The 26,067-nt window shown below is 38.4% G+C and overlaps 1 protein-coding gene across 1 annotated transcript in view; it reads right to left on the bottom strand.

Moving 5' to 3' along the window:
• Positions 1-26,067, bottom strand: part of NPEPPS (aminopeptidase puromycin sensitive) — a 91,430-nt gene that overhangs the window by 53,259 nt on the left and 12,104 nt on the right. Inside the window, exons 2-3 of the mRNA XM_007425982.4 lie at positions 18,787-18,871; positions 10,798-10,875 (exon numbers count right to left, since the gene is read on the bottom strand). Of these exons, the coding sequence (XP_007426044.2) occupies positions 10,798-10,875; positions 18,787-18,871 (163 nt within the window). The remainder of the gene's footprint in view (positions 1-10,797; positions 10,876-18,786; positions 18,872-26,067) is intronic.

The following is a 26,067-nucleotide window of genomic DNA, read 5'->3' as shown; positions in this document are numbered from 1 at the left end:
GAGAAGGTGAATCAGGGTGAAGATTTGGGCTAAGAGAGTTCTGATATTAACATAAAAGAACAAGGAAAGGGTTGCAGGATGGAAGCAGCAGGGAAGCCAGAGGATAAGATGTGCTTCATGATCTATCATGAAACTCTTCATTAGCAGATTAGAAAGTATGACCTGATGAAGGAAAAAAGTAGAAGTGCATATATTTACCAAAGAGTGAACCAAGACTTGCCACTTCGGGTGCAAGGGAAAGGTCAAAACATGACTGAACTAATGCTGCATGGGATTAATCTACTGTTTGGAACTAGTTTCTCAAAAGATTTCCATTTAAACAATACAGGAAGCTCTTGTGGAAGGTTTCCAAGAAGCCAATTTCTGTTTCCATACAGAGGAGTTGTAGAACTGAATCCTCCAAGCTATAAGGCAGAAAAAATTGAGGTCTGCATGGAAGTTTTGACATTGACATTGAAGTAGTCATCAAATCAGGCTGGAAGGTGGAGGTATTCCCAATGCATGATATAGAGCAACAGGGCAAATCACTGCTGCCAAGACCACCAAGATGCAATGAGAATGCTGTTGGCAGAATCCCTGTCAATTTTTGTCAGGATACTGGTTAATAGGGCAATGTGCAGAAATGTGTAACAGAAGTTCCAAGAAGGAAGGAAGGTGTTATCAAAATAACAGTGGGTCTATCCCACCCTTGCTGCAAAGAGTTAGGCACTGCCTATTGTTCCATGATACAAGAGACTGCCCTTGGGTTTATCCTAACGGGATCTGACAAGAGTTATCATTGATGAATAGTATGTTCATTTACAGTCAGGTCCAGAAATATTGGGACATTGACACAATTCTAACATCTTTGGCTCTATACACCACCACAATGGATTTGGAATGAAACAAGCACAATGTGCTTTAACTGCAGACTGTCAGCTTTAATTTGAGGGTATGTACATCCAACTCAGGTGAACGGTGTAGGAATTACAACAGTTTGCATATGTGCCTCCCACTTGTTAAGGGACCAAAAGTAATGGGACAATTGGCTTCTCAGCTGTTCCATGGCCAGGTGTGTGATATCCCCTCAGTACCCCAATTACAATGTGCAGATAAAAGGCCCAGAGTTCATTTCAAGTGTGCTATTTGCATTTGGAATCTGTTGCTGTCAACTCTCAAGATGAGAGCCAAAGAGCTGTCACTATCAGTGAAGCAAGCCATCATTAGGCTGAAGAAACAAAACAAACCCATCAGAGAGATAGCAAGAACATTAGGCGTGGCCAAAACAACTGTTTGGAACATTCTCAAAAAGAAGGAACGCACCGGTGAGCTCAGCAACACCAAAAGACCCAGGAGACAACAGAAAACAACTGTGGTGGATGACTGAAGAATCCTTTCCCTGGTGAAGAAAACACCCTTCACAACAGTTGGCCAGATCAAGAACACTCTCCAGGAGGTAGGTGTATGTGTGTCAAAGTCAACAATCAAAAGAAGACTTCACCAGAGTGAATACAGAGGGTTCACCACAAGATGTAAACCACTGGTGAGCCTCAAAAACAGGAAGGCCAGATTAGAGTTTGCCAAACGACATCTAAAAAAGCCTTCACAGTTCTAGAACAACATCCTATGGACAGATGAGACCAAGATCAACTTGTACCAGAGTGATGGAAAGAGAAGACTATGGAGAAGGAAAGGAACTGCTCATGATCCTAAGCATACCACCTCATCAGTGAAGCATAGTGGTGGTAGTGTGATGGCGTGGGCATGTATGGCTGCCAATGGAACTGGTTCTCTTGTATTTATTGATGATGTGACTGCTGACAAAAGCAGCAGGATGAAGTCTGAAGTGTTTCAGGCAATATTATCTGCTCACATTCAGCCAAATGCTGCAGAACTCATTGGACGGCGCTTCACAGTACAGATGGACAATGACCCAAAGCATACTGCAAAAGCAACCAAAGAGTTTTTGAAGGGACAGAAGTGGAATGTTATGCAATGGCCAAGTCAATCACCTGACCTGAATCCCATTGAGCATGCATTTCACTTGCTGAAGACAAAACTGAAGGGAAAATGCCCCGAGAACAAGCAGGAACTGAAGACAGTTGCAGTAGAGGCCTGGCAGAGCATCACCAGGGATGAAACCCAGCGTCTGGTGATGTCTATGTGTTCCAGGCTTCAGGCTGTGATTGACTGCAACGGATTTGCAACCAAGTATTAAAAAGGGAACGTTTGATTTATGATTATTATTCTGTCCCATTACTTTTGGTCCCTTAACAAGTGGGAGGCATATATGCAAACTGTTGTAATTCCTACCCCGTTCACCTGAGTTGGATGTACATACCCTCAAATTAAAGCTGACAGTCTGCAGTTAAAGCACATTGCGTTTGTTTCATTCCAAATCCATTGTGGTGGTGTATAGAACCAAAGATGTTAGAATTGTGTCAATGTCCCAATATTTCTGGACCTGACTGTATGGGTGGTTTCTGATATAGATGAGCCAGACAGCAAGGCTTCCAGGCATATGAAATTGCCAGGATGAAAATGGAATGATGAATACATCAATGCCAAATATGTAACATAAGATACAAAAGAGAGGTGGACTTTGTTTATATACCAGACTACTACAGAATTGTCTAATACAATCAGGACATTGTGGCCATGGAGACAGCCTTGGAAGGTCTGGAGTGTGTTCAGAATGCAAATTGATCCATTTCATTTATCTCCATGGTTGGTTTATATTTTGAGAGAATTTTCCATATTTATTCAATTGTATTATTTAAAACAAATTTACAGGATATTGAACAAATTCCTTTAGTAAGGCCATCCAATGAGATTTTCATTGCATAAATTGAAATTACCTTTTCAGAAAGGTAAATTTTCCACACTTGCAGATTATCACTGGCAACTTATCCTAGCTTTGGTCCCTATCTGGAATAAGCAATGTTATCTTCTCTTGGGCTCACCTTAAGAGTTATTACCTGACCCTACTGAAATCCTGGCAACTATTGGACACCTTGTTTGTGTAAGGACCAGTTCAATGCTGGCATGTAATGCTTATAGTAATAGTAAAGCATACATTACTGGTAATCCCGGATTAAAAATAGATCTAAATTGGTTGTTTGTGGGTTTGTTTTGATAAACTAAACATCTCACAATATTGGATAATTATTGTTTAGTTCTGAGGAAATCATCTTTAAAGCTTTTGCAGAATTTTAAAAAATGAGTTTGATTTATCCCAGAGTGGTAGTACAATTTAAACATTTGTTTTTTGGTTTATTTGGCCCATCTGACACTGCTACTTCTGAAATTCCACCATGATTAGAGGCTTTGAAGGAATCACTTTTGGCGTCTAACCCAATAAACCTTTTTTACAGGAATATGAAGTTAATTAAATTGATATTAGTTATATATAAGACTTTGGAATAATGAGCCTCAATGTCTTTTCTTGTCCTGGTAAATCAATGGGTTACAATCAATATGTAATTAATTTCCTATGACCTTATAATGAGGCTATTATAATAAGAACAAGAAGAATCTCAGAAAAAGTTCAATAAGATATGGTTACAATCACCTAGGTGTTGGAGATGAAACTCAGGAGTTTGAACATTAGCATCTATGGTGTCTTGTCCTGTTGATGCATTTGAGGCTGACATCAACAGCACTGTTAACATTACTCTGGATAAATTGCTGTATATTAAAGACCCAGACTTCTTGGTTATACCCTAGGTACTTGACATCCATCAAAATATCAAGAACTATGGGATTTTTGAACACAGTGACCAAGATGACAGAACAAAATCGTATCCTGAAGACAGAAGAACACATTGACAGGTGTTAAACTTGAAAAAAATTTTGGAACTGAGGATATGGTAAGACAGATGGTAAGACAGCAAACTAGCAGATCGATCCATCTACTATAAAGCAAAGGAAGAGTGATGGTAGGGTACTACAGATAATATAAAGCTATGTGTCCTGCAAATCTGTAATTCCAAGGCACATCACGTTCTGTCAGAGAAGAATGACAGAAAAATCAATGTTATCCCAAAATGAGAATTTCTCAAAAAAGAATGTCTCCTAAATACAAGTCTGGGCCTGCCAGAACACAATCTCGTGGAGGAACACTTAGGATTTCCCATGTAGATGTCCACAAAGATGCCCTCAGAGAAACAATACAGCAACAATTACAAAAACAAAAATGTGCCTTAAACCTGGGAAATGAGGGAGATATAAAAAAGAAACTCAAATTGGCTCTGCCCTAACTCCCTGAGGTTAGAGCGGAGCCAATACATTTCAAGATTCTGTTACAATGCCCTATATCAATAAAGTAAAGATGATCAGCTTAGAGACAAGCATGCTTTGGCAACTGAAAACTAATTGAAGGGAGTAGGCAAGAATCTTACCTAATTGCATGTTACATTTGGAGTGGCACAACTCCCACCAAAAAGTTCTGTATATTCTGAAAAATTCCAAAAAGTGTATTGTACTGGTACATGAATCACAGAGCATAATGAAGAATATGTTGAAATATCTTTGGAAGAAACTATTCAGTTTTATGAAGCTGAGGCCACACACAGAAGGGCCTAAGCCAAGGAAAAGGTTTCATAAAAATATACTGAAACAGAGGAAAAAGATGGGGGGGGTAGAAAAGACTTATAAATAAAATGACATTAATGACTACCAAGACCACTAAGATGCAATGAAAATGCTGTTGGTGGAGTCCCTGTTTATCTTCGTCAGGATTTTGGCCAGCAGAGGAATGGGTAGAAACATGTAACAGAAGTTCCAAGAGGAAAGGAAGGTACAGTATTACCAAAAAATAATGAGTGTATCCCATCCCTGCTGCAAAAGGGTTGGTTTTGTTTTTGGTGCCTTCGAGTCAGTTTTGACTCCTGGCAACTACCTAGACAAGTTGCTGCAGTTTTGGCAAAATTTCAGAAGTGGTTTGCCCTTGCCTGCCTCCTAGGGCTGAGGGAGAGTGACTGGCCCAAGGTCACCCAGCTGGCTTTGTGCCTAAGGCGGGACTAGAACTCAGTGTCTTCTGATTTCTACACTGCATGCACAATTATTAGGCAAGTTGTATCTTTGAGGATGAATTTCATTATTGAACAACTACAGTGCTTTCGGTCAATCCAAAATGTTAATAAACCTCAAACCTGAATATTTAAGAAAGTAAAAGTGAGGTTTTGGCTTTCTTAGGAGCATATCTGTGTCCACAATTATTGGGCAACTATCAGCGTGCAGAATTATTATGCAACAAAATGAAAAACGAAAATTCCCCCATCTCACTCGTTTATTTTCATCTGTTAAAGTGAGAATAATTAAACAAACAACTGAAAATTTACAAATAAACATTTCTGACATTTCAAACAAAAAATCAGTGACCAATATAGCCACCCTTCTTTGCAATAACAGTCATAAGCCTTCCATTCATGGAGTCTGTCAGTTTCTTGATCTGTTGATGATCAATTTTTTGTGCAGCAGCAACCACAGCCTCCCAGACACTGTTCAGAGAGGGGTACTGTTTTCCTTCACCGTAAATCTCCCATTTGAGAAGGGCCCACAAGTTCTCAATAGGGTTTAGGTCAGGTGAGGAAGGGGGCCATGTCATTGTTCTTTCATCTTTGAGGCCTTTACTGACTAGCCACGCAGTGGACTACTTCGATGCATGCGATGGAGCATTGTCCTGCATAAACATCATGGTCTTCTTGAAAGATGCAGACTTTTTCCTGTACCACTGCTTAAAGAAAGTGTCTTCTAAAAACTGGCAGTAGGTTTGGGAGTTGATTTTGAGTCCATCTTCAACCCGAAAAGGTCCAACTAGCTCATCTTAATAATACCAGCCCATACCAGTACCCCACCTCCACCTTGCTGGCGTCTGAGTTGAAGTGGAGCTCTGTGCCCGTTACTGATCCAGCCACAGGCCCATCCATCTGGTCCGTCAAGAGTCACTCTCATCTCAGCAGTCCATAAAACCTTTGAAAAATCAGTCTTCAGTATTTCTTGGCCCAGTCTTGCCATTTCAACTTATGTGTCCTGTTCAGTGGTGGTCGAGTTTCAGCCTTCCTTACCTTAGCCATGTCTCTGAGCACTGAACACCTTGTACTTTGGGCACTCTAGGTAGGTTGCAGTTCTGGAATATGACAGCACTGGAGGATAATGGGTTCCTGGTAGCTTCACGTTTGATTCTTCTCAAATCTTGGGCAGTTAATTTGAGTCTTTTTTTCTCAACACGTTTCTTGAGGCCCTGTTGACTATTTGCAACAAAACATGTGATGGTTCTGTGGTCACGCCCCAATATCTTAGCAATTTCAAGAGTGCTGCATCCCTCTGAAAGACTTTTACAATTTTTGACTTTTCAGAGTCCGTTAAATCTCTTTTTTGGCCCATTTTGCCTGAGGAAAAGAAGCTGCCTAATAATTATGCACAACTTGATATAGGGTGTTGATCTCCTTAGGCCACACCCTCCCTCATTACACAAATACACATCACCTGATATGCTTACATCCAATAAGCATTCAGGTTTATACAGCTTGGAGGTGGAAAACATGCATAAAAATGATGATATGGTCAAAATACTCACTTGCCTAATAAGTGTGCACATAGTGTAGCCTGATGCCTTAACCACTACACCAAACTGGCTCTCTGCAAAAGGTTAGGCACCTATAGATAAAATATTAAAACCCAGAGTCTGGTCATGTGCTTCTTTCTCTTTCCCTCCCAAAGACCCAGGCAAAACAATTTTTAAAAAATTAAAAAGTTTTAGAAACCATCCTAGACAAGCATAATCATTATTAGCAGCTTCTCCTAGCTGTTCAGTACATATTATGAGTGGAATTCCACCTGCAATTTTAAGTAAGAGGGGGAGTATAGATCATGAGCAAGTTAAACAACACCATCTTTTAATGTTGCCTAATACAGTAATATTTGCATTAATCTGCAAACATTTTTTTAAAGACATAATTTTTGTGGGTTTTTTTTTTCAAGATGACATTTTCAAATCATCCTTCAGACTTGGAGCTAACAGTATCAGAATTAGCAAGCATCACTAAATATTTTCAGTTTCTGGATACCAGTGAAGCAAATAAATATCATCTAGCATATATAGCTTCTCTACTTCCAGTCTCAAATTGACTGCCACATCTTCCCAGAGCAACATTTCCTACTGCTAAACACTAAACTCTGCACATTCAAAAAAAAAATAAAATCAATATTATTTTGCGTGCACCCATCATGACTCATCCCAACACCTGTTTTGTAGCAGAGAATTGTTAAGTGTCCATTAACGAAACTTATTCTAAAGAAAATAACCAGAATCAAAACTGAACAGTTTAAACAACATTTCCATTCATCTCATCACACATCCTGTTATAAACTCAAAATCACATTATATGTATTATGTAACATTATATTGTTAGTTAGGATATTGAGTTTAATTCAACACCTGATGATTTTGTGGACAAATGCTTGCCATCTTGATCAGCCTCCAGCAATAAACCACAAATTCTAAATTCAAAAGTGACATCTTTCTCTAGCTTTTTCTCAGTGCCCAGCTTCCACAGTCATATTTTATCACAGGAAAGACCACTGCTTTAATTATTCTGTTATTTATTGTCACAGAAATGTCCCTATCCTTCATGATATTGCTCAAGTTTTTAAAGTTAGTGATGTGCAAAACATTCTGTGCATAAATGTTCCATACACAAAACAAGTGGTTTCATGTTGTTCATACTTGAATCAAATGAATATTTTGTTCCAGACATGGACTGAAAGAAGGCTGTTTTGTTTCAGGTACGGAATGAAACAGGGTTGTTCCATTCTGTTTCAGTTGCTGTGGTTAGAATTTCTCTAGCAACTAGGATTTATCTTTTGAATTCTCCTGTCTGGGCCTGTACTCTGGCAATAGATAATGTCCCCACTGCTATTGGCTTAGGCTGGTTGAGGGGAAATCTGAGTATAATCTTGGAGCAAAGCAGCAAGTATTTAAGGAGAACATGGCACATAGAGAGCCATTCTGGATATAACTCTTGTTGGAAAAAAAGTGACAGGAGAGCAAACTATAGAGGAAGAAATTGTTTCAAGGAACCACTGGGGACTCAATGCCGGACTAGTGTTTCTGCTGGAGTAGTGGTAAGCATCTGATTGCTTATTTGCCTCAGAGGCAACCTCCAGAGACCTAATCCCATTTTAATTTTTCTTTTAGCTTCAGTTTTGATTCACTGTAGCAAGATCTATTCGGGTAGATGGGGTTTAATTAGATAAAAAGAGAAAGGTTTTCCTCATTCTTCTGATTCCTTGTTTTTTAAGTATTTTTAAATGTTTAAAAGAATTTCCTCTGATTTTCCTCCATCTCCAAAATATGCTTGCTTACATATTTGGGGGAATCAATTTTTCTGATTAGTTTTGTTGAATGCTATTGGCACTGATAGCAATGACACTTGCTAGATACATATGCACACATATTAAACAGAGCTCTTTTCCTGTTTTAAAAAGAGGATTTCCTCCCCCCCCCCGCCCCCAGTTTAGTGCTAGCTGGGTATATTCTCCAAATTATATCTTCCCTCTTAAAAACCCACTGAACAAGCTATGACTGGGAGAACTAAGCCAGTCACAGGATTGGGGGAGGGGGAGAGGGAATGCCAAAGTTTGCTGGTTAAGGAAAATGGTGTAACAAGACTTATTTTACTACCAACTCCTCCTGAGGCAGCATTTCTGAAGCTTTTCCCTCCACACACGAGGAGGTGATAGTGGTGATGTTTCAGTCAGCCCACCAGCTTCTATTAGAACCCCCAGGTCTGAGGGCGAAGGTCAGGAGGAGGAGGAGTTGCACTTAAGAAGAATATATAAGCATCTGGATGGGGAGCAACAGGTTGAAACTGAACCTTGGCAAGACAGAATGGCTCTGGGTTTGGGGTTCTTTGGCCCATGAAAAATTGCCATCTTTGGTCTTGGATGGGGTTGCACTACCCCAGATGGACCCAGTATATAATCTGGGGGGTCTCCTGGACTCACGACTCCTGCTCAAGGAGCAGGTGGCAGTCATGGCCAGGAGGGCCTTTGTGCAACTGTGGGTTGTGTGCCAGTTACATCCTTTCCTGGACCAACAGGCCCTGCTCACAGTCACCCAAGCCCTAGTCATCTCCCCTCTTGACTACTGCAATGCACTCTACATGGGGCTGCCCTTGAAAAGTATCCAGAAGCTTCAGTTGGTTCAGAATGCAGCGGCCCACATGGTTTTGTGCAGGTCTAGATTTGCACATGTGTCACCTCCCTTGCGGGAGCTGCATTAGGTGCTGATTTGCTTCTGAATCCAATTCAAGGAACTGGTTATCACCTTTAAAGGCCTACATGGCTTGTGGCCAGGTTATTTGAAGGAATGCCTTTTCCCAATTTCATCTGCCCAACCCACCAGATCAGGAAGGCAGGGTGTTACAGGTCCCCCACACACACTAAGGAGGTCCATCTAGTGGGACCAAGAAGAATGGCCGCCTCCGTAGTGGTTCCCTTCCTGTGGAACATCATCCCTGTGGAGATGAGACTGGCCCCCACCTTGATGCTTTTCTGAAAGGCCCTGAAGACATGGTTTTGCCAGCGGGCCTGGGGATCCCAGATTGATACAGGGCCCATCAAGTGGTTTGTTTGAATATACTGCTGTCATCAGGAGGGTGGGGGGTATAGTGGGCTTGTATTTGGGGTTTTATTTCTGTAAGCTGCCTGGAGTCACCGTTAGTGAGTTGGGCAGCCATATAAATTGCTGGCATGCATGCATGCATGCATAAATAAATAAATAAATAGGAAAACTGTGCTGATTTTTTTGTATAAGCACTGCTGAAATTCAGTAGTATAATCAGAGGAAAGGCCATGCTGGCCCAGAACTATGAGTTGCTCATCTCTGGCCTAGCTGTTTATCATGGCTGATGCTCGAATGAAGTTTCAACTTAGTTCATCTTTGGCTAATGATTCCTAGGGAGGAATAGATTGTCTTTACTCTCTCTCTTTTAACTCTAATGCATAGATTCATGGGTGCAGACAAATGAGATTACAGACCAGATTGCTTTTTAATTATTTTCTGTTCCTTCTCATTAAGGTTTCAATTCATTTTCTCATCTACCTTTTGCCTATAAAATTTGGGAGTTTTCTAAACAAACCAACATAGATAAGCAAGAATCCATACTAAATTTATTATTATGCAGCTTTCATAAACTGCTTTATTAGCTATTATATGTGTCATACTGCATTCTCCGAATGGCAATGAATTGGCAAAGCATGACAGATAGTAAACAAAGGACAACCACTGTTTCTGCTAACCATTCTAGCCTTTACTAAATAAATACCTATTCAGTAAATTAACATTAGACCTTTGAAAATTCTGTAACAAAATATGGAAATGTCAAAATTTCTGTAACATGTTAGGAAGACAGATATGCTGCTGAATTAGTTTCAATTGTCACTACTGATTATTTTCCAGTGTAAACAGAATCCACTCCAGCTATGAAAATAATAAAAATATTTTAAGCATATGAGGACGTTCTTCTAAGATAATTCAGCTTTAAAAAAAAAGTTATAACACAGCTGGGTTAATTCAGTAAACATGGATTAGAGCTTGTATGAACAGATATATTAAGATTTTTAAAATTCTGGGAACAAATTAAGTTCAATTTTGCTTCAAATATAAAATATATTCAGAAATGCAGAGATGGGATGCACTCCCAACACACATCTTAAGTAATGAGAGAAGAGGGAAAAAACCTATGATCTAGCAACAAAATGTATACTTCTTTTACCTCAGATGGGCCACAACTAATTTCTAAGCAACTTTACCTTTCTGAAGCATGCTGGGAAAAGAAAGAGTCACTTTCTCATCTTCATTCTGGTAATTGAACCCTGTGGCATGGATTTCTGAAAAAGAAAGAAGATTGCTTAAAAACTTTAAATAGTCATGAGCACTTCCAATGACATGAGGACTGAAACACATCCAGATCTAGATTAAAGTATTATGCAACTAGTGCATACATCAGAAACCATTTATAGTTTAGTTTTAATTGAAATCAATGTTAATCTGACTTACTTCAATTTCAGGATCTTCCAGGGACTAAAACGTGACTCTCAGACTGGATCCAATTAATCGTATTTAATTTGTTTATATCTTGTCCTACTAGATAAGCTACTTACAACATCTCTTTTCAAAAGAGCATAATAAATTAAACACACATCTGATTTACATAGTTCACTAAGCCTCAAGGTAGTTTATTTGATTTTGGTTTAGTCTATTATGTGAAATCAGTCAGTTGTTTTTATGCAATAAAACATAGATAAGCAAAGTTTTAGTAGTATCATAGTATATAAAATCAGCCAGTTTCATATTGGTCAGTTACCTGTAATGGTAAGTCAGAATTTCAGAGAATCCTGGTAGTACTTTATGATTGCAAGCAGCTGAAGTAACCAAGATCTACTGCGGAAGCAAAGTCTTAGTAGGATAGATCTGAATTAGCAGATCTATTACTAAATCTGAAGCCAGAATTTATAAGCAGGATCCAGTATGTAGATGACAACACAGGCAGTACTAATTTCATCGAGCTGTTGCCAAATTAATAGCACTAAATCCAGTAATATATTTTGGTAATTGCAGAGAATTAAATGTTAGCTTGGTTTAATTTGTTTTTAATTGAATTTGCAGTCATAGTAAACTTGGATTCTTATTTTTGAGACAGTTAAGTGCATGTAGACATCAATGTATAAAAGAATAACACAGAGTAGCTTCATATTGTTAGTCACATTTTAATATGCTTCAACCATATGTTATTTAAATCATGGACGGAGAAACTATGAACTATAGCAATCATTTGATGTAGTTGTCACAAAGGACCCTGGAAATCATATACATAAGAGACAAACATGCGTAATATTAACAGCAAGTTACTATATAAATAACAACAGATTCACAATCATTATCAGCCAATAATTGAGAGGATGGTTAGAAAAAAGAAGCCTAAAAAACAACTAATTTCAGATGCAATATGAAGTAATAAATAGCTACCTCACCAAAAAAAATTACTGGAAAGACCCCACAAACTCACTCTCAGAAAAAAAAACCTACAATGCAAGATGCTATGTTATACCAAGTCTGTCTCTATTCTAAACTCAGCTGCATTACTAGTTTGCTAAATAGATTCACTACTAAAAATGGTACCATATACAGTGGTACCTCTACTTACGAACGCCCCTACTTACGAAATTTTCGAGATACGATCAGCTCCGGCCCCAAAAATTTACCTCTACTTACAAACTCGCCTCGACTCACGAACCGGATCCACGGCCATTTTCCGCCCGTTCCACGTGGTCCACGGCCATTTTCCACCCATTCCACGTGGTCCACGGCCATTTTTCCGCCCGTGCCACGTGGTCCGCGGCCATTTTCTGCCCGTGCCACGTGGTCCGCGGCCATTTTCCACCCGTGCCACGTGGTCCGTGGCCATTTTCCGCCCGTGCCACATGGTCCGCGGCCATTTCCCGCTGTGCCACGTGTTCCGCAGCCGTTTTTCCGCCCTGCCGCGTGGTCTGCAGCCATTTTCCGCCCATCCCACGTGGTCCGCAGCCATTTTTCCGCCCGTTCCATGTGGTCCGCGGCCATTTTCCGCCTGTTCCACGTGGTCCGCGGCCATTTTTCCACCTGACACGTGGTCCGCGGCCATTTTTCCACCCTGCCGCGTGGTCAGTGGCCGTTTTTCCGCCCCTGATGCGTGGTCCGCGGACGCCAGAACGGATTAACAGTAATTACACTGAACCTTATGGGAAAATTTACTTTGACTTGCGACCAACTCGACTTGTGATCAGAGTCACGGAACGGATTAAGTTCGTAAGTAGAGGTACCACTGTAATTACAAAGTAGATACTCTACTATTCAGTTATTTGAGTATGCTAGTACTGTACTCAAGGGACAGAAAGGCAAAAATAATTCATCTATAATTCATTTTGGCAGATAAAGAACTATCAAGTAAAAGTCGTGATCAACCACTATCCTTGACAACCATCATTCTTAAGGATTAAGATAGCGAGAAGAATTCATCTGATCAAACATAGTCTAGGGTATTAAGTGCTGTCCAATTAGCGTGTGTGCATGTACATCAAAATAATTCTTCCCTCGAGTTAAAGTATTCTCCAAATAAGAATTTCCAACTTTTCACACTGCACTGCACATAACGCTTTTTAGAATTAATAGATTTATTATCAGTGATTTAAATCCATATACATATAGGTAAGGCTGATTCAAAACCATAAGATATATAATCCCAATCAAATTAAATTATATTTTATCACAATGTGTGAACTTGCTGATTCAGGCTAAAGATTTACTGCAGAGCTATCATATCCATGTCCTGATTTAATAGTAACTGTCTGACCTCAATACAATGAAAACAATCAACGTATTTGGTCTTGGCTTTGTACCTTGTATAACCCCAGCCAATTCTGGATTATTGAACAGTTCAGTATTGTATGGTATGAACTCAGTTTCCTTCTCTCTAAATCAATAATGCAATTATTAAATTTCAGGCAATCTGGGAAATACTTAATATATCCATACACTGAATTCATCTTCTTCTCCCCAGTCCATGAAATAATTGCTTGCATCCAATTAGTGAGGAAAAGGCACCAGAACTATTTAGCAGGGCCCATGCTTTACAGGCAGGAGATATCAAGTTACTTCATTTAAAAGGAACATGTAGCCAATGATGGTAAAAACCTTTGTTTTAGTTCTTTATTCATTTATTCTCTACCATTCATATGGCACCCAATCCAACAAGGCTCAAAGTGGCTACCAATATTAACAACAAAGCAATGTAAAATAGAAACCATTATAACCAACAAAATAGGGCAACAATGCCCCATGGAACAGCTGCAACTCCAATCCACAGAAGGCAGTTCCTGAAGAGTGATGCCAGGCAGAAAAGACAATAGAGTACTGAGCAAAGTGAACCAATTCTTTGACTTGGTAAGACAGCTTTTCATGTTTAATGCTTCCTTGATATTTCCATAGATTATGGAGCAAATCTATCCACATGGTCGCTAGGAGTCGAAAACAAGTTGATGGCACATAATCAATCAAAATGATATTTCCAAGACAATTAGTTCCCTTTCTATTCTTCCCAAAAAGTTCATAACATATATTTAAAATAAGAACCAATCAGGTAAGAGTTAACTAAACTTCTTCCCTGACAAATTACTGCAAGGTAACAGCATGTTGATAACTGTTTAAAATATGCTGGCCCATTAATTCTGCTTACAAAAATTCCAGAATAAATATAACCTCTAAAAATACATACACACACACACAAAATAGCATTACTGCTAGCTGCTTCTATATATAGCAATTTAATAAACAAAAGTTGCAATGACTAGATGTTAATTTAAAAGATCTTCACACTGACATCTTTTTCAGCATATTCTGAAAGATTTTAAATTATTATTACTTTAAAAGTACATTTCAGAAGTTGTACTATTTTGTAGGAAATGGAAGAAGCAGCCAAAGAATTATTTAAGGAGCACTGAGATGCGACAACAGTTAGGTATTGGAATTCTAACGGGCAAGCTTAAAATAAGTTGTTTCCATTAATACTGGACAAAAACTCAATGATTTTAATCTTTAGGTTCAAAATGGAAAGCAAGCTGCTGAAATAAGAAAGTCTGCCAGTGTGTGTAGCAAGCTGAAGACAGGGACTGAAGATCTGCCTCAAATATTTCAGTGACTAAAAATGTACACATGGCAACTAAGAGAACCTTTAACATTTCTTCATAGTGAATCCTTAACCACACAGAAGTTTTAAAAAGCATGTATCCAATGGAAGGGCCAATGGGAAACTCTGCTTTTGTGGCTGCTTCATAACAGTTGGTAATACACAGAGACACACACAACGATTTATTGTAGATACGTAATACAGTCTTCCTTTTTTTAAAAAAATGCATTTGAACAATCAGAACACTTGAAGAGGTATATTATGGTGAGTTTTTTCTTCTCCTTTAACACTTACTGCATGAAGAGCAAAGTATGAAGGAGCAGGAACCAGCAAAAGCCATGGCATGCTTATAAATGTCATTGTGCTGCTATTCTCAGTCTGGTTAACTCCAAGAATAATGACAACACAGCCTCTTTGAATTAGAAGCATTTTAGTTTTGTAAGGAAAACAATCCATATATTATTCATTTCTGAAAGATAGCAGTGTCTTTTTTGAAATCTAATATATTTCTTGTGTATGGACAGGAAGAAGTGTTCTCTCAAAAGATAAGGTCTAGGGCCATCTAAGGAAGCTCGCTGAAAGCAGATTAATAAGAGATGAAAGAAAGCACATCATCATACAGTGCATAATTAACTAGTAGAATTCATTATCACAAGACATGTTGATGGCCAATAACCTGGATGCCTTTAAAGGGGGATTAAATAATTAATGGACGACAGCTATATTAAGGACATTGGTTCATGAAGATGCCATGTTATGTCCAGGTTGGAGGCAGTGTGCCCCTGAATACCAGTAGCAAGTGAACCCAGCAGGAGAGGGTATATTCCTGCTTGCAAGCACCAGGAGGCATCTGGCTGGCCACTGTGAGAAACAAAGTACTTGGACTAAGATGGGATGGGTCTTGATATGATCCAATAAGGCTGTTCTCATGTTCTTATGACAAGGAATAATCGCATTCCTCCTACAACTCCAGCATATATGCCGTGCTCTCAACCCTTCCACCTTCCCACAAAAGTTGGAACATTAATTATGGAGTATATCTGTACAACCTATTATACATAAGATCACATGATGCAATAAGTCCCATGATAAAATAGAAAGCTGGCACTTTTTGACATCAATAGGACTTATTGACTCTAATCTGAAGAAACCACCTATAATTGTATTGTCAATCTGGATCTAACCCAATGAATCAAAAATTGCATGCTGTTATCTAGGAGTTTAAAATATTTCCCAATGCAATGGCATTTTAATGTTGGTCCAATTCCAGTATCAACATTTTGAAAAAAGTAAAGCTGTGTGGTAATAAGGCCATGAAGAGAAGGAAATTAGGGAATCAGAAATCAAAGAAAATGATAAAAAAAAATAAGGGAAAAAGCAATGTCACAAAAGTGTCTCTATCTAAACTTGCTTTAAGAGAAAAATAATTACTGTGTGTACTGAAGAAGAAAATAACATTGTAACATTAACTGAATAATTGACTAGCAATTCAGCATTTGGAAGTTAAAAAAAGATATTTTTGATTGCCCAGCATAGGATGGTTTCACACATCAAGCTATGCTATGGTTTGTTGACCATGATTTACTGAATAAGTTTCAGTTGGTTGGTTATAAAACCAGTCTCCACAGAGGATTTTTCATTAACTGACAAATATCTGTGCACAGATGTGCATAAACATGACACTGTGCAGCTGGATGAATAGATGTGAATGTGGAAAATAAGTGGCTTGGTTCTTGTTCCTATATGGTTAACAATGAGTTAATACTTGTTATCACCTAAGCCCTAGACTAACTGATCACCATCATACTAACAACACTTCCAAATGCCTTATCACTAGCATCAGGATTTTGTAAGGAACTTCTCTACCCACAAGTGCAGGAGTGCTAATTTATACACAGGGTAAGAATTGATAACAAATTGAGGGAAGAAAGATAAAGGGGGGGGGAAGGAATGGGTCTTTTCCAGAATTCTATTTTTAAGCTGCATTTAAAGACATTACTCTAGGACCTAGCAAGTCCATAATTACTAAAAGGGCTATAATAAATTCTTGCTAGGTTTAGATGAGTATTACATTTTTAAATGGCCTCCACTTAAGTATTATTGAGTGTTTCAGCACTAATTTTTACAAGCTCTAAAAAAAACTCCCTTAGCTGGAAGAATAATTTCCTCATTTGACAGTCCTCTAATAAAATCATAAATTCAGTTGGCAAAGGAAAGAAGTGACTTCTTTATCCAGTGATAGGAGCATAAGTCCTACAATTCTCATCAGTCCCCAGACATCTTCAGGATTTAAGCTGCTGGTATCAAACAATAAATTTAAAACTGCTTAGTAATCTGTCATCTCCATATTCTTATTTTACTTCCTGAACAAGAATTCTGGATTCTGGGGACAAAAAAATCCATCAAGACATTGCTAATCAGTTTGGTTATTTAATAAGCTAGTATTTATATTCAAAGGCTGAACTGGTTTAGGAGCTGTTAGTTACTGAACATTATATTTAACAAACTTAGCAAAAATACATAACCCTAGAGTTGTTTAAATATATTTGTCAGAAATAGGCTTTTCTGAAAAAAAGAAAGTGCTGGTATACAATTCATAAGAACAAATATTTTGGATATATGAAATCTCAGTTCCAGTTCATAATACCTTAATCTTAAAATTTAATTGGTTAGAATAAAGGACATCCAAAACTTCAGAAAACCAAATCAATGAACAAAGTAAGCTCTATGAAGTACTCTATTAATTTGGTTATCAACTCTTATTCTGATCCTTAAATGGTAAAACTATGATTGAGGTTTATATCATTCCTCTTGGAAACTCCAAATAAATGACTACTTTATTACAAAAATTGGGATTCTCAAGTGAGATACTGATGTAGCTAAGGCAAGATCAGCATCAGGCAATGGTAGATCTTAAACAATTCTTGATACAGAATTACAAACAGAATATAGCAAGATTCACAGAGAGCTCAACTGGGGCACAGCAAATCTTATTTTAAACAAGCATTATGCCCAATTTATAAACAATAAATTTCAAAGGGCTTTATACTATTGCAGTTTAATATTTTACCATCGGCAGTGCTGAAAATCCCCTATGCTGAAAGGCTCTGTCATTGTAAAGATGGGAGCACTAAATCACGGGATCACATCCTGCTTTACTGTCATTTTTACTGAGTTACTCACAATGAGTTACTAATACAGTGATGGTGAACCTTTTGGGCTTAGCATGTCAGAAAAATGCCTAACTTGGCTGGCATGTCACCACCCTCCCAAACAAAAGAGAAACAATTCTTTACATACTCATTTATGTAAAAAAAAATACAGTCCAATCACGTGTGGTGCTATGTATTATATAAAGAAACATCAAATAATTATAAAAATGAAATACCAGTAAAACAAACTCAGTTTCTTTGGTAACTCAGGGAGAATAGTTGTCAGGTATTGGTGAATGCTGGCATATCACCCAAAGCATCGTGGCATGTCACATTTGATATGCGTGTCATAGGTTTGCCATCACTCTACTAATATCTCTTCTTAGCCCATTTCCAGGTCAGACAAAAGACTCTACATGCAGCTTCTTTTGCTGTTGCAAAGTTTGCATTTGTAGCCTATAGTATTTGTGTGTTGTTGAGAGCAAAATAGACTGTAAGAACTATTATTGGCCTTTTTACCATGCATGCTACATTGTACTTTGTAATATATAACATATTTTCTTTTATGCAATCTGGGTCTATGACCTGTAATAAAGTTTGAGTGATTGAATGATTGTCAAATTATGGGATAAAAATGGTAACTTCCTCCTTATCCAAGTGACTCTTCTTACTGAAGAACTGGGAAAAGCCATGTTTCCTTTTTATTAATAGATTTTTACCATCAAGTCTTATAATATTATCACATATTCAAAGGTTACTACAAAATACATTCTTTTTAATATTTACAATGCAGCAAAATATAGCTGTCATTCAAAATCTAATGTCAAATAAAGCTGAAAATGCTTACTACAAATTAAATGTATTATCTAAGCAATATTATATTTGATGAGTGAACATGCAGAAGCTACATCCATATTCCATCCTACCTTCATCTCCTTCTGGTGCATAGGAAGCTGTAATAATATCAATGTCAGCACAATTCATCACAATCTGGTTGGTCGCCTGCTTCACCTGCAAGAGAGATTCACCTTTATTACTTTTAATGCTAAATATAATGCAAACAAAAGATCCTAGTATCTTCAATGCAAATGGAAAACCAAAGATTAATATTACTGTATTTTGCATTCCACAGTAATAATTGATTATATCCTACCAGAGGAATTAGACTGAGGTTGCAAATGTTGCAATCTCAGAATGAGCAATTTGCCCAAGAAGTAGCCATCTTCTTGTAGCTTGTCCAAGAAGTAACCGTATGAGATCTTGGATGCTCACCTCAGATTAAACAAATACCAGCATATCACAGACAACCTCAAGGAGCAATTGGAACAAACCATGACCCTAGAATACACAAAAATGGTGATAACCACCATCAAGACTACATCCCTAAGACAAGCTGAAAAAAGGAAAACAAAGCTCCAAATCAGACTGCTCAAGTTAAACCCCAGAAGCACAGAGGTACCTGAACCCAAATGGTTAGCCCACATGTCCAGTTGCCCACTATCCACTGCAGAACACAATATCCTCCAGAAAGGCCTAAACTATAACATGGATGATGCTAATCAGAATTCTGTGCAGTCTTAGAAGCAGCATTTAAAGCCACAAGACTTACCACAGAGACCTAAGAAAACATAAGGCAGACTATCATACCACCGATCAGAAGAACACAGAATCAAAACCAACTCAAAGCAGAGGACACAGCAGCCCTTAAAAACCTAAAGAAGGACCAAACTATCACCATCCTCCTAGCAGACAAAGGCCAAACCATGGTTATCATGGACAGAACACAATACATAGAAAAAGCCAAAGAATTACTGGAGGACAAAGAAAACTACATCCCAGTAAACACCAACCTGATACAGAAACGAGACAACCTGATCAAGAGAACCTTTAACAGCCTAACCAAGGAAGACCAAATCACAAAAGAAGAACAGTGGCAGATGAAAAGCAGTCAATCCATCCCCCCATGCTTCTATGGATGCCCAAAACTACATAAGCCCAACATACCTCTCCATCCAACTGTATCATTACTAGGGACTGCAACATACAATATAGCAAAAGAACTTACAAAAAACCTTGAACATCTTACAGAGGGGAGCGAATATTCTATCAACTCCCCACTACAGTGTCTCTAGAAAATCAAAGACCTAAAACTAGATGAAGATGAAATTATGGTTTCATTCAATGTCATAGCACTCTTTACATCCATAGACCCAGAACTAGCAAAAGAATCCATGGCAGTAGTACTGCACAACATACCCGACCTAACCAAATACACTAAGATCAAAATACCCAGAATCACGGACCTCATCAACCTGTGCCTCACTACCTATTTTCAATCTGATGGGCAAATATACCAACAAATCAGAGGAACACCCATGGGATCACCACTCTCAGGACTCATAGGAGAGACTGTAATGCAGCATCTAAGAACTATAGCACTTCCACACATACAACCAAAAGTATGGATCCAGTATGTAGATGACACTTTCATCATAATAAAAATAATAAAAAAAACTAGAGAAAACACATAAAACAATCAACAACATCTTCAAAGGAATAAAATTCAAAAGGGAAGAAGAAAATAACAGCATACTATCCTTCCTGGATATCCACATCAGCAGATGAAATGACAGCAAATTAGAAACACAAGTCTATTGAAAAACAACTCACACTAACCAAGTGCTCCATTACCAAAGTAACAACCCAACCTCCCACAAGAGGAGCTGTGTAAGAACATTATTCAGAAGAGTACAAACACACTGCAGCAACCCAGAACAGCAGAAAAAGGAAGTAGAACACCTATATAACATCTTCCAACAAAATGGATACCCACACAATTTTATCAAAAAGTGCATGACCACTCAACCTAGTACAGCACAACCAACACAAGTGCTCACAGATGTGAGCATCTGGCTCAACAGTTAAAAGAGATACAGTGGTACCTCTACTTACGAACTTAATCCGTTCCATGACTCTGATCACAAGTCGAGTTGGTCGCAAGTCGAAGTAAATTTTCCCATAAGGTTCAATGTAATTACCATTAATCCGTTCCAGTGTCCGCGGACCACGCGTTGGGGCAGAAAAACGGCCGCTGACCACGTGGCAGGGCGGAAAAAATGTCCGCGGACCACGTGGAACGGGCGGGAAAACGGCCGCGAACCACGTGGAATGGGCGGGAAATGGCCGCGGACCACGTGGAACGGGCGGGAAATGGCCGCGGACCACGTGGCACGGGCGGAAAATGGCCACGGACCATGTGGCACGGGCGGAAAAATGGCTCGTAAGTCGAGGTGAGTTTGTAAGTAGAGGTAAATTTTTGGGGCCGGAGCTGATCGTATCTTGAAAAATTCGTAAGCAGGGGTGTTCATAAGTAGAGGTACCACTGTAAATAGGAAATTCAGATACTTTAAATTTCCAGGGGTATTATGGATTCCAAAGCCAACAATCAACACACAGTACAAGTTTTCATGCTACTTTGCTTAATTGTGAAATATTTTAAAGCAACTGATCGACATTATTAATTGACAATGCATAAAAACAGAAAAATAAACACATTTCTAACTGTGATGTCTTTCACTAAACTTTTAATATGCAATTCTAGGTTATGCTATTTTCGGCTATTTCTGCGACCCATATTATACCTGTTAATTTAAAAGACAGGGCTGCATAGAATAGTTTAATAGCTATCAGGAAGACTATGGTACCCAGTACCATTATTGCAGTTAGGGCTGAAAAATCCCAAAATAGCGGTAATACAAATGGGTAAAAAACCTGAAACATTATTTTTACCTTGGTGTGTGTATCTGTGTGTGTGTGTGTGTGTTAATAAAAGTAGTTTAGTTTCAGGAAGTTTTGTTTTCAAACCAAGCCTTAGTGATGCTTCTAGCCCACATGCTCAGATGCACTATTTTTTAACAATACAGTAATACCTCGGTTCATGAATGCTTCTGTTCTCAAACAGTTCGGTTCACAAACAGCAGCATTCACAAAATTTTGCTTCTATTCGTGAACTCTGCATCGGGTGATGAACACGACCCGCAGCCATCTTCCCTGCTCTGACACATGGTTGTGGCTTCCTTTAGGTGAGATCGCGGTCGCAGACAGACACTTGCTGTGAAGCTTTTTGGTGTGCTTTTTAGCACATACAGTACATCCAGCATGGCTCCAAAGAAAGTGCAGAGCAAGCATGGTGGTAAAAAGAAAGTGCAGAGCAAGAATGGTAAGAAGAAGGTTTTGAAGAAAATAACCATTGAATTGAAGAAGGAAATTGTAGAAAAGGATGAGTGTGGTATTCGTGTGACTGATCTGGCCTCAGAGTACAAGATGGCGAAGTCGACAATCTCGACTATTTTGAAGAATAAAGATGGTTAAAAAAAAATACATATGGTTCAGAACGGATTAACCTTATTTACATTGAACCTTATGGGGAAATTTGATTCGGTTTGTGACCAATTTGGTTCGCGACCAGAATCGTGGAATGAATTAAGTTCGTGAACCGAGGTACCACTGGTAATTGGTTCCACTGCCTAGTAACCTGAAATACTAATTACAGTTCTGCAAGCACAACTAAAAAGTCACCTCAAAATAAAGTTTGTTAAAATGCAAAGGATCTACTCAGGCTACCATAAGAATCTAACAATAGCCCTGCTGGATCAAGCCAAGGAAAAAAGTTAGTCCAGCTTTTGTTTATCACAGTGGCCAATCAGAAGTTTCTGGGGTACTCACCAGCAGGAGTTAACAATATACCCCTCCCTCAGCACCGTTCCCTAGTATCTGGTTGCATGCTGTATCCAAACCTGGAACTAACAATTAATATTCATGATGAAACTCTCTTGATATACCTGTACTCCATGAATTTATCCAATCACCTTTTAAACCATCCAAGCTCTTGACCATCACCCTATCTTAGAACAATGTAAATGTCTTAGAATGAATAAAATTATGCACTGTGTGAAAAAGTGCTTATTTTGTCGGTTCTTAATCTTCAGTCTGGTTCACTTGATGGTTTCTGGTCCTAGTGTTTCAAGAGAGAAAGAAAATTGCTCCCTGCCACTTTTAACATGCTATGTGCAGTATACTACACTTATGTCCCATTTAATTGCCTTTTATTTCACACTAAAGAGTTCCAATCTTTAGCTTGAAATCTTTTCTCACAGGGAAGGTGTTTAAGCCTCCTCATCATTTTGCTTGTCCTCTTCTACATATCTTTCCCCTTCTATGATATCCTTTTTCAAAATAGTATTCAAAATTGTACACAGTATTCCAGCTACAGATGTACCATAAATTTGTATAAAGGCATTACAATATGAGCACTTTTATTTTCAATCCCCTTTCCAATAATCCCTAGCGTGGAAATTGCCTTTTTCACTCTTTACCAAATTATCCACCATGACCCCAAATTCTTTTTCCTCATCAGTTACACACAACTCAGACCCAATCACAGTAAATGTAAAGTCAGAATTTTTTTGCCCCAATATGCATCTTTTTATTCTTACTTAAATTGAACCTTACTTGACGTTTAGGTGACCATTCACCAGTTTTAAAAAATACTTCAGGAACTTTTCACAATCAGTTTTAGTTTTACTTCCCTAAATAATTAATATTATCTCCACCTTGGGGCAGCTCACTATTACTTATTCATTAGTCAAAAGCATTTATGTACATGTTAAGAGTCTTACAGTAGTCCCAACAAAAGCCCTTATAGGAATCCACTTCTTTATTCTACTGAGAAAATTGCCCATTTATTCCTACTCTTTGCTTTCTCTTTTTCAACCATTCAACAGTCCATAAAAAGACAGATCCTCTTTATCTCCTGACCACCAAGTTTACTCAAGAGCCTTTGATAAGGGACTCTATATACTTGAATTGTCAAAAAACCTTCAATAATGTCAACGTGATTACCTCCATCCACATACCTGCTTATGTATTCTCAATAACCCCTAAAAGGTTGCTATCAGCTCTTCAAGGTAGGCCAGGTCAGGAAGTATAATTTATTAACATAGGCTATAGTAACAGAAGTTTGAAAGCCCAGCTGTGTTTTCTATTCTCTCTCTCTCATACATACCCTAGTGAATTTGGGTGAGGCCAATCTGAGCTTCTTTCTACTGCTTTCCGGGCTTAAAGAATGTGTTTGTTTTTGTAACCATTTCTGCATAGTTTCTCCAAGGTCATATCTGTGATTCTCAACAGTTGGTGAGGCAGGGTTTACTTGTGTGGAATCCATGCTGCTTTTCCTTCAGCAGGGTTTGGTTCTCTATGTACCTAGTTATTCTTTTTTCTTCTGATTATTGGCTCTACTACTTTGCTTGAAACAGACTTTAGGCTGGTTAACTTTTATTTCCTAGATCTCCCCAGCCCTCTTTTCAAAAGCTACTGAACCACTGGTTACCTTCCATGAGACCAAGAGACAAGTTTTGTATTTTTTTGTTAGGAGGTCAGCAATTTCATATTTGGGTTCTTTAAGAACTCTTGGGCAGATGCTGTCAAGACCCAATAATTTGTTAGAATGTCATCTCTCAAGATGTCCTACAATTATCTTCTCTTTTTACTTCAATTTGCTTTGGCTGTTTTGACTCCCTCTTTGAGAAAGTCAGTACAGGCTCAGGTGGCTATCTGTTCTGTATCTTCCGTAGTAAAGTCAGATGTCAAAAATTCATTCTATCCTTCTTATACATACCACCGTTAGTCTGTGCAGTTGCCATGTACTGAGAATGAGATGTAACTAGCTCACTTGAATGTAACACATTAAATTAAATGTTCCACAATCCACAACAGGTAAGCTGTCTTTTTCATAGGCTATTCAGCAAGAACTGGTGCCGTTTTATACTTGCTCCTTTAATAAAACAGTTTCATTTTAGTATTACGGTATGTCATCTAAATCAACGGACAAGAGAATAAAGAACTTTGTTCCTACAAATCTCTGTGCAGGTAATGGTTTACCTTTAAAAATCACAAATATTCTTCATTAACAAGATACACACTGTCTGTACTTGAACATGTACAATGTACAATAGTTTTTAAAAGCATAATTTGTAGCCACAAGTGTCACAATGCTTTAATTTCGGATTCTTGCAAACAAAGAAGGTAGCCTTACAAAAAGAGCATAAAATACCACAAACCATTTCTAGGAACCAAATTAAAGTTTAACTTTCACTGAATGTTCAGTTCCAAACACCCACAAATGAGGCATTAACAATTTTTATACTCAGAGATAGCATATTATATGAGTGTTTGTGAACCTAGATTTGCTCAATTGAATTCACTGAGGTTATATTTCCATGATATGCTTAGGATTAAACCTTTTTTCTGAGAAGTTATACAAGCACACAAATACAATTTAATATATGAACTTTTGTTCTAAGAACTAAATGAAACAGCCATTTTTTAATACAGGCAGCCCTCAGCTTATGACCATTCATTCAGCAACCATTCAAAATTGCAACGGTACTGAACAATTGGAACTTATGATTGGTCCTTGGAGTTCCAGCCATCACAGCATCCCTATGATCATGTGATTGTGACATGGGTGCTTGGGATCCATCTCACAATTACAATGTCACAGCAAACCATGGTCATGTGATCACAATTTCCAACATTCCCTGCTGGCTTCCCACAAGCAAAGTCAAAGGCAGGAAGTCGGAAGTTACAGTCACATGAGGTCCTCATTTAATGACCTGCAGAGTCTTCACTTAATAACAACCAGGACTGGCAGAATTGCTGTTGCTAAGCGGCACAGTCATGTGGCTCCCACTTTACAACAGTCACTTAGCAATAGCAATTCTGGTCCCACTTGCCGTTGTAAGCCAAGGAGTACCTGTACCTGTAAGAAAGGGAATAGCAATAAGACTAATTTAAAGTTCACGCTATACTATACCCACTTGTTTAGCGACCGAGTTCCATTCCAACAACCAAGTTGTTAAGCAAAATGGTTGCTAAGCAAACACGTGACTGACAGAGAAAGAGAGAGACAGAGAGAGAGAGAGACACTGCAGAGATCACTGGTTGCTGCCTTCTCATTCAGATAAAGATCTCATACAGCTATGCCAGCATTACTCTCACTCCAGCATGTGTTGTTGTCAGGCGTACAAACATTTGGTTGTAAATGTGCACATTGGTCAGAAAACATATTCTTTTATTACTGTCATATTTGTGAATGGTCACTAACTGAGGTGGTCACTAAACAACGAGTGGATGTATAGTCAGAGGGG

The sequence above is a fragment of the Python bivittatus genome, unplaced genomic scaffold, assembly GCF_059951505.1.
Source record: "Python bivittatus isolate LINGU-HERP-01145 unplaced genomic scaffold, Pbiv_v1 ctg000410_np1212, whole genome shotgun sequence".
NCBI lineage: Eukaryota > Metazoa > Chordata > Lepidosauria > Squamata > Pythonidae > Python > Python bivittatus.
This window is presented reverse-complemented; position numbering and strand designations above follow the sequence as displayed.